This window comes from Bufo gargarizans, chromosome 2 (assembly GCF_014858855.1).
Source record: "Bufo gargarizans isolate SCDJY-AF-19 chromosome 2, ASM1485885v1, whole genome shotgun sequence".
Taxonomy (NCBI): domain Eukaryota; kingdom Metazoa; phylum Chordata; class Amphibia; order Anura; family Bufonidae; genus Bufo; species Bufo gargarizans.
The window spans coordinates 68,199,130-68,217,728 of NC_058081.1; the positions used below are offsets into that span (position 1 = coordinate 68,199,130).

The 18,599-nt window shown below is 41.6% G+C and overlaps 1 protein-coding gene across 1 annotated transcript in view; it reads left to right on the forward strand.

Moving 5' to 3' along the window:
• Positions 1-12,302, forward strand: part of LOC122927355 (serine/threonine-protein kinase N1-like) — an 84,214-nt gene extending 71,912 nt beyond the window's left edge. Inside the window, 5 exon segments of the mRNA XM_044279127.1 lie at positions 3,452-3,528; positions 6,014-6,156; positions 9,806-9,913; positions 10,449-10,529; positions 11,898-12,302. Of these exon segments, the coding sequence (XP_044135062.1) occupies positions 3,452-3,528; positions 6,014-6,156; positions 9,806-9,913; positions 10,449-10,529; positions 11,898-12,101 (613 nt within the window). The 3' untranslated portion in view covers positions 12,102-12,302.
• Positions 12,303-18,599: the final 6,297 nt, after the last annotated feature.

Genomic DNA, 18,599 nt, shown 5'->3' on the forward strand with positions numbered 1-18,599 from the left:
TCACAGCAAATACACAGTACAGACCAAAAGTTTGGACACACCTTCTCATTCAAAGAGTTTTCTTTATTTTCATGACTATGAAGGCATCAAAACTATGAATTAACACATGTGGAATTATATACATAACAAAAAAGTGTGAAACAACTGAAAATATGTCATATTCTAGGTTCTTCAAAGTAGCCACCTTTTGCTTTGATTATTGCTTTGCACACTCTTGGCATTCTCTTGATGAGCTTCAAGAGGTAGTCACCTGAAATGGTCTTCCAACAGTCTTGAAGGAGTTCCCAGAGATGCTTAGCACTTGTTGGTCCTTTTGCCTTCACTCTGCGGTCCAGCTCACCCCAAACCATCTCGATTGGGTTCAGGTCCGGTGACTGTGGAGGCCAGGTCATCTGGCGCAGCACCCCATCACTCTCCTTCATGGTCAAATAGCCCGTACTTTCAAAGTTTTCCCAATTTTTTGGACTGACTGACCTTCATTTCTTAAAGTAATGATGGCCACTCGTTTTTCTTTACTTAGCTGCTTTTTTCTTGCCATAATACAAATTCTAACAGTCTATTCCGTAGGACTATCAGCTGTGTATCCACCTGACTTCTCCACAACGCACCTGATGGTCCCAACCCCATTTATAAGGCAAGAAATTCCACTCATTAAACCTGACAGGGCACACCTGTGAAGTGAAAACCATTTCAGGTGACTACCTTTTGAAGCTCATCAAGAGAATGCCAAGAGTGTGCAAATCAGTAATCAAAGCAAAAGGTGGCTACTTTGAAGAACCTAGAATATGACATATTTTCAGTTGTTTCACACTTTTTTGTTATGTATATAATTCCACATGTGTTAATTCATAGTTTTGATGCCTTCAGTGTGAATCTACAATTTTCATAGTCATGAAAATAAAGAAAACTCTTTGAATGAGAAGGTGTGTCCAAACTTTTGGTCTGTACTGTACATACCCCACTCCCTGCTCAGCTCCTGGTCTGCCATTGGTGGCACCGTAACCCCCCGACACTGTATGTTTTCATCGGTGCACAGGGAGAAGCGGTGGTGCGGGGAGCGGGGTAAGTATATTCCCTGTGAGGGGCCCAGCACATAGGGGAACGGTTTGTGATATTGGATAACCCTTTTAAGAATGAAAGTGGGACTTTATTTAGCTGTACTTCACCACTACACAGTGAGAGGTCTTTTTCCGATTTGTTGGTTATTTTTAAAGGCTTGAATTAATCATTTTTGTTAAGAAATCCCATCCTGATTGGATGTAGAAGTTCCCTGGACTTTTAAAATGAAAGTGGAAACTTTAAATATGGACTTTTCGATTCTGCATGTATTACATTTTATATAGACTTTTATATTTTATATTTTGGGAATGATCAATAGTGATGGACGAACATCTGCCGGGTCCCATTCATTTTAATGGCAGGTGAACCTGAAAAACCTTCAGCTCATATTTTCAGCCAAGAAATAATTACTAGAAGAGCACAAATAGTCCCACAACATGGACAGTGACATACCAGATGTATTATTCGAATTTGTGATCTCCATTCATTATTTATTTCAATGCGAAATATCGGCAATATAATTTGTGCAAATGCACTATACAGTACCCAAATGCACTATAAAGAAAGTATATTGGTATATAACACCCATGCTTCAATCCGTTTTTTGGGGGGAGACTGTTATATCACACCAGTAGAAATTATTTGTTCCAATAACGCTTGTCCCTCTATATAGCTGCAGTATCGCAGCAGAACCGCACACAACTGCCGCACAATACAAATGCACTATAATATACTTTCTACAATGTATATTATAACATTGTACAGGGAAGACAATCCATTAGAATATACATAAAGATAAAACGTAACCACAATTTGTGGACCGCACATTGCCGGCACTATAATAGAAAATGCCTAATCTTGTCTGCAATTGCGGACAAGAATAGGACATGTTCTATTTTATTGCAGAAACGGAAGCACAAATGCGGAAGTGCGGATCCGCAAATGTGGATGCGGATCCGCAAATGCAGTTGCGGACAGCACATTCTGGCCCCATTGAAAATGAATGGGGCTGCACCAGTTCCGCAAAATTGCAGAACTGATGCGGACCCATTTTGCGCACGTGTGAATGGAAAAGATATTCCTCAAAATGAAAATAAATAAAATTATTAAAGTTAAGGAAAAATCATAGATGTGGTCGGTAATAACAAGTGCTCGGTGGCACTAAATCAGGTGCTCGGCGGCACCAAATCAGAAACCATATCTTCTACCACAATCCGGGGGGTTCCAGTGCACATCCATGAATCCCGGAGGGAAAGCAAAAACCATCTATCCCTGGGCTAGATGATGATGTGGTATTGAAGGACAGGGTGGGCAAAGAACTGTTCCTGATATTGCCCTACAGGGGGGTGCTATTCTGGCCCTGATAGCCTAACCACAGACCACCCGCCCTGATAAGAGCGACCCCATCCGGAACCTTACCCTATATAAAAATGGCCCTAGTAAGCCCCTAGCCCCTAGCCTTCTAGGTGATCACTATATAGATATATGTGTTTTTGACTCATTATTAAAGTATATTATAAGTATATTGCACCCCTCAGTATGTCACACCTATCGATAGCACACTTATACCAGTCCTTAAAAGGACTTTTGTGGCCCTATTAGCTAGCGTTTGGTGTCCCTAACAGCCTGTCCCTGCTCCACACAGCAACCTCTCCCTACACTGGCAAAACACTGAATGTAAAATGGCTGCCAGATCAGGTTTATTTATAAGGTAGGGGGTATGTCCATGTGCTGAAACGTCTCAATTGGCTGTCCTGTATCACCTGATGGATGTGTCATGGATCAAAGTTCTTCACAATGTAAAAGAATATGGCGGGCACGAATATCTCCATATGTTCGCATGTTCGGCGAATAGCGAACACGCAAAGTTCGCCGCGAACCGCAAGGCCATCTCTAATGATCAATATGTTTACTATTTGTTTTATTCTATTTTGATGGATTTTTTTATGGTGACAGAAAGGGAGGCCTTCCAGCCGGATGTAAGGTTGTTAGCATGCAGTAGACAATATGCGCCCCTGACGAAGCAGTGGTGAAGCCTGATCAGGCGAGCTGCATTCAACCGTGATTTTATGAGACATTTGATGTGCGTTGTTTTTAGCTACTTGTGTGAGTATAATAAACTTGTTGGTTTTATCCAAGTGTTTACGGTACTTCACTATCCCGCCCTACTCTCTTTTCTGATTAACCACAGGAGGCGAGGTGTTAAACTTATTGGAGTTTTTACTGCAAGGGACTTTAAACAGGAACATCTTCTGAGTTGTACGATGCAGATTTCTTTGTGTGATTGTGAGATAATGTGATCAACAGAAGAGAATTAATTGCAAACAGTGGGTCTGTGTATAATTAGAGATTGCTGGATTACAGAGGGTTAAATGATCTCATCCTTTTGCAGAGATTTAAAACTGGATAATCTGCTGCTGGACTCGGAAGGATATGTGAAGTTGGCGGATTATGGCCTGTGTAAAGAAGGTTAGTATTTAGTCTTTGTCTATCTATCTATCTATCTATCTATCTATCTATCTATATCATTGATTATCTTCTTAAAATGGCATGAAGGGGTGGTATAAATCGGGAAGCAAGTGTGTAGTGTAGTGTAGTGTGCAAGTGTGGGACCCTTGTCCACTGATGAAAACACTACAACTGTCCTTGTGAGCATCAGAACTGGACCATGAAGCAATGGAAGAAGGTGACCTGGTATAATGAATAAGGTTTCTTTTATAACATGTGGTCAGGTATGTATGCATTACTTGCCTGGGAAGATATGGCACCAGTATGAACTATGGTCAGAACACAAGCCAGTGGAGGGAGGAAGTGAGATGTTCTAGGAAATGTTTTGCTGGGAGATATTGGGTCCTTCATTCATTTGAATGAGACACTTACCAGCTACCTAAACATTGTACAGACAAGTATCCCTTTCATGGCAGTAGTATTCATTAATGAACTCTTTCAGAAGGTTAAAGTCCTGGCCACACTGCAAAAGCTGTTCAGGAAAGGTTTGAGGAACATGACAAAGAATTCAGGATGTTGACTTGGCCTCCAAATTCCCCAGATCTCAGTCCAATTGAGCCTCTATGGGTCACCATGGAAAAACATCCAATTCATTGAGTCTGCACCTGAAAATTTACAAGACTAAAATGGTCTGCTGCCAGTGTTTTGGTGCCAAATACCACAGGTCAACTTCAGAGGTCTTGTAGAGTCCATATCTCAACAGGTCAAATGTGTTTTGGCAGCACGAGAGAGCCTACACATTATTAGGCAGCTGGTTTTAGTGTTATGACTGAACATAATTGTGTTCTCAGACTCTGGTCCCAACCCTTACTAGGAAGCTGTACTTTCCATGGCAGTCTATGTTATGTTAATCTAATAAACTGGAACTTACAGTATATGTCTTCCCACTTAACAATTCGCAGAATTGAGTGCAGCATTAAAAAAAAACAAATCAATGATGGAAATGAAGAATTTCACGTTAAAATCCTGTACGCTGTTGAATCACCTACTTAATGGATTTAACTGTTTCATCTGTCTCCTATAATGCTACTTGTCATTGATGGCTTCAATAAGTTAAGAGCCACAAAACCTTTAGAGCTACAGTACAGTAGTCAATATTGGGTCAGTCTGACCAAGATCATAGTGGAAAAGGCCACGAAGGGACAAACATATCAAGACCTTTAGGTTGAAAGGGTCATGACTAGCTGTGCTGGAAATAGTGGTTGATGGAGATGAGCAGCACTTATTCTTGGTACATGTGGAAATATTTTAAGCACAAGTCTACCGCAGTCTTTTCACTTGACTTGGGATCCTATCTCACCTGCAACTTTGACCATGCTGTATCTTTCATAAGGGTAGTATAAAAACAGATGCTGTCTTCCCTGCTCATTTGGAGTTTGCATGTAGGATTCAAATAGAAGGGGGAGGGAAGACAAGACGGTCCTCGAAAGAGGGCAAGAGCAAACACAAGGAAGGGGACCTTTTATTATTTCCTATGGGACCCTTGCTTCGCATTGTGTAAATCCTGTGTCAATGTTCTGCTGTTAGCCCTGCTTGTCTTAGTTATCATTTCATGAGTGATGATGTGACCACTGCAGCCAACCACTGGCCTCAGCAATCACAAGCCATGGAAAGAGCATCTGACTCTACTTTCCTGTACAGTGAGCCATCACAAAAAATGTATATTGCACAGTTTTTACAATTGAAGTCCTTGCAAGTGTATGCCTACACCTTCTTTGGAGGTGTACGTATGGAAATCCTGCAGATATACTGTATACCATTGACTTATGTCTCAAATGAGGTGTGCACAGGGCCTAAAAAAAAGCACAGGTTATGGCACAGTATAAATTAGCATCATACAGGGCGATCAAATCTACAAGGACACAAGAACTTTTTCTCCCAGGCACCAGGACAGTAGTGTCCTGAAGATATAGGAAAAGCCTAGTTTTCTGCACGTTCTAAAGAAAAAGGCCTGTGATGGCTAACCTCCGGCATACCAGATGTGGTAAAACTACAACTCCCAAGATGCACACTTGCTTGGCTGTTCTCAAAACTCCATAGAAATGAATGGAGCATGCTGGGAGTCGTAGTTTCACCACAGCTGGAGTGCCAAAGGTTATCCATCACTGGTCTAAGCAAAGAAAAAAACTCATGTCCCTCATCTGTTGAATTAGCTAGATGTTCTATGCCCATCGCCTAAAATATTTTACATATATAGCACATTGGTAAACTGTTGCCTTTCCTTTTTAACACAGTACATATGTTTAATTTGCATTTACACATCCATTGTTGACCTTGGTGAAAATATCTAGAAAGCTTGTAAAGATAGTTACGAAGGCAAAACTGGCCAATGTTCTTTAACTTACGACAGACAGATCTCCTCAAGAACTTTCCATAAGAATGGCCAAACGAATAAAAAAAGTTTTATGTACAATGTTTTACCTGTTTTTCTATATGTATATTTTAGGAATGGGTCCATCAGACCGAACCTCCACATTCTGTGGAACACCAGAGTTTTTGGCTCCTGAAGTTCTTACAGATGCCTCTTATACCCGAGCAGTGGACTGGTGGGGCTTTGGCGTTCTTATATATGAAATGATGGTTGGTGAGGTAAGACTGACTTCTGTCATCGATGTAATGGTTAATAATTTGGTTATGGTTCTATAAAAGGAAAAACTTGATGAGACATTGGCGGAAGTCAGCATTCTTTAATGATCTGTGACATGTATGAAAAGGTAAGCGGGAGATGGTGATATAGACATTGGATTACTGGAGGTATTTAGGCCATGTGTTGTCTATGTTTTATATAGAACATTTATATAGACCATTATATAGAATGATGTATTGGATTCCTGCTAAGTAATCTTGCAGTATATGTAATATTGGGTTGGATTGTCTGTGGGATGTTGGGTTTTCTTGCACCATTAGGATGCATTCACATGGCCATGTGCTTGGTCCATAATAAAACCCTAGATTTTTTTTTTTGACAATAACTGGAGTGGACTCCATACTCTACACGGCTTGGCACTCAATTATAGGAAAAAAATTAAAACACCCAATAGACTATAAATGCTAATGTGTTTTAAGGTTATTAGACTATAATACACGTTAGTCTAAAGGCCTATACATGTATAAAAGAATTGTCATTCAAATATGCCGATTTCAGAAGGGGCCAGCTGACTATCTTATGTGTATGAGACCTCCCAACATCTCCATGATACATGATATTGAGGAAAAGAATGATCAGGCATGTTGAATTTCAGTGCCTGATCCTTTTGTTCTCAGGGAAGATAAGCCCCTGTCAGGTGTCTGGCAGAGCTAACACTCCTGTGTATGTGTATGGGGGAGGAATAGCTGTCAGCCAAATGGACATTCAGCTGACAACTGTTGAAGATGTATGAAGCTGTAAAGTTGATCAAAATAGGTGACTTCAACCAAAATGGTCATATTTTGGGTGAAATTTAAAAGGGTTATCTGGTAATTAATATTGATGACCTATCCTCTGGATAGGTCATTAGTATCAGATCGGCGGGGGTCCGACACCAATCAGCTGTTAGAAGATGTCAGGCGATCTGTGAGCGCCGCGGCTTCTTCCTAGACCATGTGACGTCACCATACATTGGTCACATGGCCTACTTGCAGCTCAGCCCCATTAAAGTAAATGGGGCTGGGCTGCAATACCAAGCATGGCCACTATACAATGTACAGCGCTGTGCTTGGAGAGATGGCAGGAGTCTGCAGCGCTCACCAGAGCTCCAATGAGCGATGTGAACCCCTAAAAAGGCTGATTGCCTGAGGTGCGGGACTTGGACCACCGCTGGTGCGATAATGATGATCTATCCTGAGGATAGGGTCATCATTATAATTTCCTGGAGAACCCCTTTAAGAATTAATGATTTTCTTAGCCGACCAATGACAGCTGCCATCTGTTAAGAAGTTGGCCATGTTTTAAATTTGCGTGTGGTTGGTGCTATTCTGCGAATGATCTTTCCTTGAAAGAACGTTCTGTGAGAGATCATTTCTGCTTCGCTCGGTTTCATTGAACTTGGCCAGTGTGAAGAACTGTATGGATTAAAGCTGTTCATACACTCTAATGTTCAGGTTCGGCCAACACACTAATGTGTCAGGGAGTTCCTGACGTTCCCATGATGAGACAAATATTGGGTGAAATTCATATTTCCATTCCACCCCATTCTTTTGTTCTCCCGGGAAATAAGCAGTGGCCAGAAGTGTTTGTCAGTGGCTTTTTCTACTCTCCCTATAGAATACCACATACCTGTATGGCTGAGCCTGAACCTGTATGTGTATGAGAAAGACGGGAGAGATACATGTGGAAGAAGTAGGCTGTGTTCAATATTTTCATCAAAAGATCTTTCGTTCAAAGAAAAATGGTTCATAAATTAAAGATCTTTCTTTCGAAAGAACGTTCCCACTGGATGATTGTTTGTTCAACTGCTGTTCACCCATCAACCAACTTCTGTCTGTGTATGGCCACCTTAAGGTTGTTCAACCATCAACCTATAGCAGATCTATTTAATGTGTGTGGCCACCTAAAAGTCAAAGGCAGTAGTTGTGGAGATAAAGATCTGGCATTGTCATCATCACAGCTGCATTTAGACCTGCAGACCAATAAAAAATAATAAAGCAGTGGACATTTAGTTACTTGGATGCCTTTAAGAATTTTCAAGAATGGTCCATATAGACCTTAAAATAATATATTTTACAGAAGACTGAATAGAGATTTCATGAAGATAACATTAGAGGAATTCAGTATGGAGGAAGTGACCTCAGGACTTTATGTAAAACAAGCGTCCAGCAGATGTTCATGTGTCTTTCAAGGAATACAATTTTAACACAATAGAGCAAGTTGAGAAGTTCACTCATGAGTTGTATGCCACTACCAGAGAGGGGTACTGTAAATTGGACAGACTACATTCTTAGGGGTCATGCACACGGCCGTTGTTGGCCGGTGCCTGTATTGCAGCCTGCAAACAGCGGATCCCCAATATACGAGGATCGGCCGTTTGTGCACCACAACACGGATGCGGACCCATTCACTTAAACATGTTCTATTTTTTTGGTTGTGCAGACAGATCACGGACCCATTCAAGTTGCGATGGGTCTGCATCAGTCCCCAATGCACGGAACGGGCACCACTTGTTTGTGTGCATGAGCCCTTACTGTGATGTTTTATTTTATATTGCTTTTGTTTTTTTTATGTTTTTATTTGTTTTTCTCAAACTCCTATAAGAACAAATGCAAAAAAAGAAGGGTATATGGACTACTGATAGACCACACTATCAGGAAGTGACAGTCTGCAGATAGACTGAAACTTAACACTGTATGACAATTATTTTTTAATAAAGACCAACGGAAAAAAATATTTTTAGCTCAAAGGTGTTCATAGACTTTGCAGCTGTATCAGGCAGGGATGTTTTGATGTGATAGCACATAATGTCTGGGGAGAAAAGGGATTGGGCTCAGCATCATTATGTTTTCAGGAGAGGTAAGCTGCCACCTGAGATGTCTGGCAGCAGTTTACTCCCTCACCCCATTGACAACACATGAACACTTGGCTGAGCCAAATGTGCATGTATATGGGGGGTATGGAGAAATAGTGGCTACCTAAAGGGTATGGATACTTTTAGGAAGAGGTTACCCTGACGATCAGAAGATACTCCAGGTTCTCTAAGTGAGGGTTCACATGATGTTTTCCCCATCCGTTTAACGTATACATTAAACGGATGCCTTAGACTGATGCCGCACAGTGGCATCCGTTCACCATAGAATTCCATTGTAAAAAAAAATGTTTACTTATTTTTACCAGACTGTACAGGATACAAGAACGTGGTGTGCTGCATTTTTGTATTCTTTTTTTTTTTGTAACGTATATGTCAAACAAAGGCATAAAACGTGATGTGAACCCTCCCTAACTCCTGGTGATCATTCTGATATGGACGGCTGTGGTCACGTGGGTCCCACCAGAGTGGGGGCAAAGTAGGGTGGTGCAATCCCTGAGCAGTGGTTGCAAATTGTGAAACTAGTAAAGATAAAAAAAAAAAGGAACAGTGAGGAGAAAGGAGGGTCAACAGTCATCATGGTCTCATCACCAGTGGGGAGATGCCTGGCTCCAACTACCAAATTGTCTCAGCATTTTGACTTTAGGTTGCATACATAGAGGTAAAATCTGCCTAGTTTTCTCACTGTTTATCTGTATGCTGTATATCACCATTATTAACCAGCTCCTTCTCTGTCTTAGTCTCCATTCCCAGGAGATGAAGAGGAGGAGGTATTTGACAGTATTGTTAATGATGAAGTCCGGTATCCACGATTCCTGTCAGCTGAAGCCATTGCAATCATGAGGAGGGTAAGAGCATTGACTGTACAATAACTACATGCTGGTGTAAAGATGGCCATACACATTAGAACCCAAAACCAGGAGTTAATTAGCCCCCCCCCCAGGAGAAACGAGGTGTTGGAGCACCCTTAGGGTCCATTCACACGTCCGCAAAATGGGTCCGCATCCGTTCCGCAAATTCTTTTTCTGTTTCGCAAAAGAATAGAACATGTCCTATTCTTGTCTGTAATTGCGGACAAGAAAAGGCATTTTCTATGAGAGTGCCGGCGAGGTGCAGTCCGCAAAATGCGGAATGCACATTGCCGGTGTCCGTGTTTTGCAGAAAAAACACATACGGACGTGTGAATGGACCCTTAGAATGGGGTTGCAGATGCACCCGATTGACGTTATTATATGATCATTTCAGTCGACTCTTTGATCTGTGTCTTCTGGATGGTAATAATGTAAGGGTAACGTCATATTACTGTATAAACGATTGTCAGCTCTTACTGAGAGCCGCAACTAACATACCATTACGTTATTGTCTTCATCCACCTGTGCACAGCTGCTGCGCAGAAACCCTGAGAGACGCCTGGGCTCAGGAGAACGTGATGCAGAAGATGTAAAAAAACAGCCGTTCTTTAAGGTGAGTGATAGAACAGTAATGTGCTCCCCTTTTCCCAAGTAAAAAGCACTGTGGGGATTCGCTCTGGTAGTTAAGATAAGCGGGTGCAGTACAGAGGCAAAATACAAGCTCGTAATTCAAACTTCAGTGTTTATTCACACATGATGCCAAAAACAAAACGTCACTTTTGCAGTGTTGGTGTTACTTCACACCCAATGGCAAGTTAATATAACAAAAGTCACCTTGGTAGCAGTTCTGCTTCAGAAAGTTCAAATACATGCTTTAGGCGACCTGTTCCCCTGACACACGGGTCTCCGTTCTTCAGCCCAGCACAGGCCTCAGATCCCAGCACACAGACCTCCTGAGCTCCACTGTCAGACGGAGGTAATCCTCTCCACCTGGCAGTGCTGGCTGGCAAAACCCAGCCTGGAACATGGGGAGTAGTCACCCACCCAGCACTTTGACTACTCCCAGTAAGAGCCGTCCCAGATCAGCTATTACAGCCATGCTAAGTACCAAGGTGTCAAACAGCAACAGCTGCTGACACATAAAAACCAGCTCTTACTTCACCTAGGCCAAAACCTCGGTGACAGATACTTATCATCCACGATGATTCCTTGTACCTTGTTACAGCACCTAAAACACATAATAAATTTAGCACACTACTTTTGTTTTGCCGCAATTTGAACCCAAATTCTGGTGCGTCTGGTAGCTTTGTAAATCTCCCCATATGTATCTGCAGTATGTAGTATGTTCTCTTTGCTATTACACTTTGTTTTGTGCACATTAAAAGGGTATTCCCATCTGGAACCCTGATAGCATTTTGCTAATTGCTCAGCTATTTTCAGAAGTCTCATAGCAGGGGCCCTTTTCTGGAAATAGGAGCAGGTCCCATAGGTGCACCTATTTGACATTGATGACATATCCTAGAGTTGTTCCATCAATGTACCAGATGCGAATACCCCTTTAAATGAGGAATTTATCCCAAATTTGTGGCACATGCTATATTTGTGTAGTAATTTGCAACTTTCCTTGTGACAAGTTTGAAAAGTGGTCGAGAAAGGTGGACAGGGGGTCATCAGAGGGGCATGTTCTCAATCAGTCCAATAGATTATAGTTTATAGCAGGCGTAGATATCAATTTCTGTCTTTATGACAGCCCAGATTTATTAAGAGGTGTGCACCTAAATCTGGATCATTTTACTCCAATGCATTTTAGTTTAAGACTGGCATATGAAATTCCAGTATTAATAAATATCACTCCAAGGGTTTGGACCTTGATGGAGTTGGTGGTCCTTTTTGGATAAATTGCTTGTGGACCAGATATGGTTTCTAAACCAATATTTAACCACCAAGACAATGGATCTTTTTTTCTTGTTCTCTATCCTAGGACTTGGATTTTGTGGCTCTCCTTGCTCGCCGGCTCCCGCCTCCATTCACCCCATCTGTCAAAGGACCACATGATCTCAGCAACTTTGATCCTGAATTCACATGTGAAGGACCAGAGCTGACTCCTCCAAGGGAGCCACGAATATTGAACCCCCAAGAACAATGCCTGTTTCAGGGCTTTGACTATGTGAGAGACGGAGCCTGAGAGAAGAACATTCACAGCTGGAGACCTTCTTCATTTTCATTTCTTTTATCCTCACAGTATTGTTTTAGTTCCTTATTCTTTCTGCCTGCCCCGTTTTCGTTGCCTTTCTCTCCTTACCTCAGGTAATGGTTGTAAATAAAGATCTTTATTAACTATGGGAAAAGATTCAGTAAAACTATACATCAATCTGCTAATTGTTCACCAGTCCACTGAGATGTTTTACTTGAAGATCACTATGTACAAAACCTGAAGGTCTGGTACATACAGTGGAAACTCCCTCAAAAGACCAGTGTTGAGAAGACCACTCCTGATCTAAACCACATTTTTGTGATGGATTTTCAGTTCCCTTATATCCTATGTACAGGGCCATCTTTAACAAGGGGCAGCTGCCCTGGGCCCAGTTGCTCCTGGGGGAACAAGGCAGCTGCCTCTTGAGCCCTGCTAGTCACTGCCCCGGGTGTCAGGCTGTCAGCTACACAGGGGGTGCTGCCATGCCATGCCTGCCGTCACTCCAGGCAGCATACTGTGAGAGCTGTTATTCTCTAGGACCTTAGATGACATCATCACCATGTGACCAGTAACCTAGCAATATTACTGGTCACATGGCTATGAGGTCATCAAGGTCCTTTCTACCAGGAGTGTTGCTGTAGAAGTTTGCCTTAACTGTGGAGCTTTTTTTGTGAAGATTACATCAGAAAAAGGTGACGGGGCTGTTATGCTAATATACTGTAAACTACTGTATAGTGGGGTGCTGTATACTGTGGGGTGCTGTATACTGTGGGGGGCTGTATACTGTGGGGGGCTGTATACTGTGGGTGCTGTATATTGTGGAGTGCTGTACTGTATAGTGTGGGGTGCTGTATCGTGTATAGTTTGGGGTGCTGTATACGGTGAGGTGCTATACTGCTCTACTGTATACTGTGAGGTGTTGTATACTGTGGGGTGCTGTATACTGTGGGCTGCTATACTGCTCTACTATATACTGTGGGGTACTGTATAGTGTGGGGTGCTATACTGCATATTGTGTGGTGCTGTACACTATAGGGTGCTATACTGCATACTGTGTGGTGCTGTCTACTATAGGGTGCTATACTGCATACTGTGGGGTGCTGGGGTGCACTGTAACACTAGGGTGAGCCGAGCCCTGGTTTCCTTCCTGCAGAGCGGTGCCCACTTCCAGGCTGAGCCCAGAGCACTGTTCCTGAGCCGCTGGAGTCTTCAGAACTGGAAGTATTTACAGTCATTCACTGGACTCTACCAGATGTGTGGATTTTTTGTGTGTGTGTTGTGGTGGAGGGCGTGATTGCCTGCTAAGGTGTGGGAAGGCGGGATCCAGGGGGCCCAAGTACATTTTTGCCCAGGGTCAAATCAATATTAAAGACGGCCCTGCCTATGTATATTGGCCTGATCTTTGTGAGGACCACCTGTCTAGAAGTCCATTTGTCACCGCACTTTTGAATCATGGTTTCACAGTATCTAGTTGCATCACGAGCTTTAACAACACAATGCTATAAGACATGCAGTGTAGTCTGTCTACATAGCTCATGGTGCAAGAATACTGCATGAGTCAAGTTTGTGTTATTGCATTCAGTTTTGTGAGGATAGGTAATAAGGCTCGTGAACTATTCGGAGTGAGGCCTCTTGCACACAAACAGTTTTTTTTTTCCTTTTCCGTTCCGTTTTTGCAGATTCCGTTTGCGGTCCGTATGCGAAACCATTCATTTCAATGGGTCCGCAAAAACAATGGAAGGTACTCCGTATGCATTCCGTTTCCGTTACGTTCAAAGATAGGACATGTCCTATTATTGCCCGCAAATCACATTCCGTGGCTCCGTTCAAGTCAATGGGTCCGCAAAATAAACTGAATGCATACGGAATGCATCCGTATGTCTTCCGTATCTGTATCGTTTTTTCGGGAACCATCTATTGAAAATTTTATGCCCAGCCTAATTTTTTAATGTACTTACTGTTTAAACATTAAAAACGGATCACAAACGGAAACCAAACGAAAAAACTGAATGGCAGAACGGAAGCAGAAACGCTACTGAAACCAAAAAATTGAAAAACTGATCCGTTAAAAACGGACCGCAAAATACTGAAAAAGCCATACAGACGTGTGCAAGAGGCCTGAGATTGATGATAATGTGTCTACTTACTTTGCCCTGATTAATCCATCTAATCTAGGACAATTATTACTAAACATTTGCTACCATACTTTATGCTGAAATGCGACACAGAGGAAATATCCATTTATATTCTGAATCATTTCAAGCAGGTTTCCCACTGAGCATTTGTAACTCGTGAATTTACAGATAGGCACCTGGGCAGCCTTCCTGCTATCTTGCATGATTCATGATTAGTGTTAAATTATTAACTAGAATTAGCTTTGGTAGTCTTTGGGTTTATGGTTAGGCCCCTTGCAGACGAGCGTGAGTGGATTAGATGCGGATGCGTTCAGTGAAAAATGCGCGATTTTGCAAGCAAGTTCATTCAGTTTTGTTTGCGATCGCGTTCAGTTGTTCAGTTTTTATCGCGCGAGTGCAATACAATTTATTGCCTTTTGCATGCGTGTGATAAAAAACGGAATGTTTACAAACAAAATCTCTTAGCAACCATCCGTGAAAATTGCGGATACGATGCGATTTTCACGCAGCTCCATTCACTTCTATGGGGCCAGCGTTGCGTGAAAATCGCTGAATATAGAACATGCTGCGATTTTCACGCAACGCAAAAGTGATGTGTGAAATGCATCACTCATGTAGACAGACCCATTGAAATGAACGGGTCCGGATTCTGTGCGGGCACAATGCGTTCGCATAACGCATTGCACCCGTGTGCAATACTCGCTCGTGTGAAAGGGGCCTAACATTCCTGGGGTTTATGGCAAAGAACAGGTTAATGTCATTATCTCTGGGGGTCTAGGACAGAGAAAAGGTTACTGCTAGGATCTCAAGTGGTCTAGGTCAGAGAAGGGGTTATCAGTATACCTTATAGTCTAGGTCAGAGAAGAGGTTAATGACACTGAGGCTGGTGGTCTAGGGCAGTGAAGGGGTTATCAGTATCCCTTATAGTCTAGGTCAGAGAAGAGGTTAATGACACTGAGGCTGGTGGTCTAGGGCAGTGAAGTGTTTGATGTCTGCATCCTGTTGGTCTATGGCAGTGATGAGTTTAATGTCAGTATTCTTGTCGGTGTATGGCAGTGAGGGGGTTAATGCCTTCATCCCTGGTGGTCTAGAGTAGAGAAGAGGTTAATAAGTGTATCCTTGGTGATCTAAGGCAGGGAGGAGGCTATGTCTTGTCCATGTAACAGGGACAGATGAGTGCAGGGAGGGGATAGAGAGGATTGTGCAGCTGTAACTGAACAGCCTCAAAGTTCTCTCTATGATCGGGCAGATTGTTTCAAAGCATTAGATCAGTGTCCATGAGTGGTTCCATCTTGTCTCCTCTTTTCCTAAGATGTATTCACAGCCATATTTCTGAGCCAATGTGAGATCCATACAATTCCTGTCAAATATGGGAGAGGATTCCATCAGGAAAAGCAGGACATTTTTTCTTTTGGGAAAGGTTTTTGATCTTCCATGTCATGGGATCCTCTTCCTTTTTTTTTTTGTGCAAAATCTGCCTACAGACCCCACACTAATTACAAATTTGGCCATGTGAGTGCATCCTTATCTGCTAATCTATATAGCACTTACATATTCCACAGCGCTGTACAGAGATTGTTGTTACTCACATACGTGCCTGTCCCCATTGGGGCTCACAACCTAAATTTGGAACCTGTTGGAATTTGGGAGGTAGCCAAAATAAACCAATACACTCCTTGGTCAGATTCAAACCCCATGAACAGAGCAACAGTGCTAACTACTGGGTCATCATAAGAGTTTTCAACTACTTCTGGTCCACCTAAACCTGTTCAGATAGATGAGTGTGGATCTTGCACTATATGACTTGGATGCACTAGATAAAGTCATCATTCAAAGAGATCAACAATGGACCCAGCTGACTTTTAATAGGACCCAACAGATTTACATAAAAATCCTCTATGAAAAGGGTATAAGTGACGTGTAGTGACAGAACGTCTGGAGATTCGTGCAATACCAAAGGACGGTCTATGAGATCTTCATATATAGTTCTTGAAACCAGCAGCTGGTGAGACAACAGGTCCTGTAGGGTTTAATTAGAGTAATTATTCTTAATCACATAGGTCCTGCAGGGAGGGCTGAATTCTGTGCGGGTATATAGGATGTACAACAGAGCCATAAACACATAATAGGCTAAACACAGGAAATCTTCTATGTAGGATGACCTACATTTAAAGGGAACCTGTCACCATGAGCATGCAGTGCAATCTGCAGGCAGAGTATTATAGAGCAGGAGGAGCTGAGCAGATTGATATATAGTTTTAAGGAAAAAGATTCAGTAAAACTTGTATTTCACTCATTTATTGATATCCATGCTCATTCTGGGCTTTGTAGGAGGCGGCCCTATCAGTGATTGACATCCTTTCCTATATACTGTAACTGTCACTGATAGGACCGGCTCCTTGATGTCCAAGGTCAGACTAAACAGGGATAGAAATGAATAAATCACAGGTTTTACTGAATCTTCTCCCATAAAACTATACATCAATCTGCTCAGCTCCTCCTGCCTGCGGATTGCACTGCATGTTCATGATGAAGGGTTCCCTTAAAGAATTCTCAAGGTCATTTGTAGGTGAAGAGCCCTACATAGAGAAAAAAATATATAAACTGGACTATCACTTTAAAATGTTACTCACCTGGGATGATAGCGTAGCTCATTTCCCTTTGTCTTCCTTTTCGGAATGTCTTACAGATCCTACAGAAACTGTCATTTTAGTAATCTAATTAGCATCTATACTCCTCATTAATCGCCTAAGTCTTTAAGTCTTCCAGAAGCTGCAGACCTCCTGACTTGTCTGTTTTAGTAAATACCTGTGATTCCCATAAAATAACATTTCTGGAGCATCTTTTCTTAGAAAGCTGCATTGTATGACCTCTGGTATTCCTCCTGGAAATGTATTACTAAATTGACAAGTGGGTGTTAGCATTCCCTTTGTAAAAAGCGTGTGTCTCTTATCGCCTGATACTGCCCAATCAGTGCTCACCATGACAGACTATGTAGAGTATGTAGGCAATTTGTGCGATTTGTCTGGGACTTGCTTTTGTGGAACAAATTTCGACAAGCAAATTAAAGATGAGCACAATGTGCGCCGCTATATCTGATGGCCATGTCCTGCTGGGTTGGATTTTTGGCGACAGTTGTATGTGGTGATAGAAGGTCGCACACATAGATAATGATTAGATGTGATGTCCACATAGATAATGATTAGATGTGATGTCCATATAGACAATGATTAGATGTGATATCCACATAGAAGATGATTAGATGTGATGTCCATATAGATGATGATTAGATGTCATGTCCACATAGATAATGATTAGATGTGATATCCACATAGAAGATGATTAGATGTGATGTCCATATAGACAATGATTAGATGTGATATCCACATAGAAGATGATTAGATGTGATATCCACATAGAAGATGATTAGATGTGATGTCCATATAGATGATGATTAGATGTCATGTCCACATAGATAATGATTAGATGTGATATCCACATAGAAGATGATTAGATGTGATGTCCATATAGACAATGATTAGATGTGATATCCACATAGAAGATGATTAGATGTGATGTCCACATAGATAATGATTAGATGTGATATCCACATAGAAGATGATTAGATGTGATGTCCATATAGATGATGATTAGATGGCATGTCCACATAGATAATGATTAGATGTGATGTCCACATAGATAATGATTAGATGTGATATCCACATAGAAGATGATTAGATGTGATGTCCATATAGATGATGATTAGATGTCATGTCCACATAGATAATGATTAAATGTGATATCCACATGGACAATGATTAGATGTGATGTCCATATAGATGATGATTAGATGTCATGTCCACATAGATAATGATTAAATGTGATGTCCACATAGATAATGATTAGATGTGATATCCACATAGAAGATGATTAGATGTGATGTCCATATAGATAATGATTAGATGTGATGTCCACATAGATAATGATTAGATGTGATGTCCATATAGATGATGATTAGATGTGATGTCCATATAGATAATGATTAGATTTCATGTCCACTTAGATAATGATTAGATGTGATGTCCATATAGACGATGATTAGATGTGATGTCCACATAGATAATGATTAGATGTGATGTCCATATAGATGATGATTAGATGTCATGTCCACATAGATAATGATTAGATGTGATGTCCACTTAGATGATGATTAGATGTGATGTCGATATAGATGATGATTAGATGTGATGTCCACACAGACGATGATTAGATGTGATGTTGATATAGATGATGATGATTAGATGTGATGTCCACGAAGGCAATGATTAGATGTGATGTCCACGCAGATAATAAT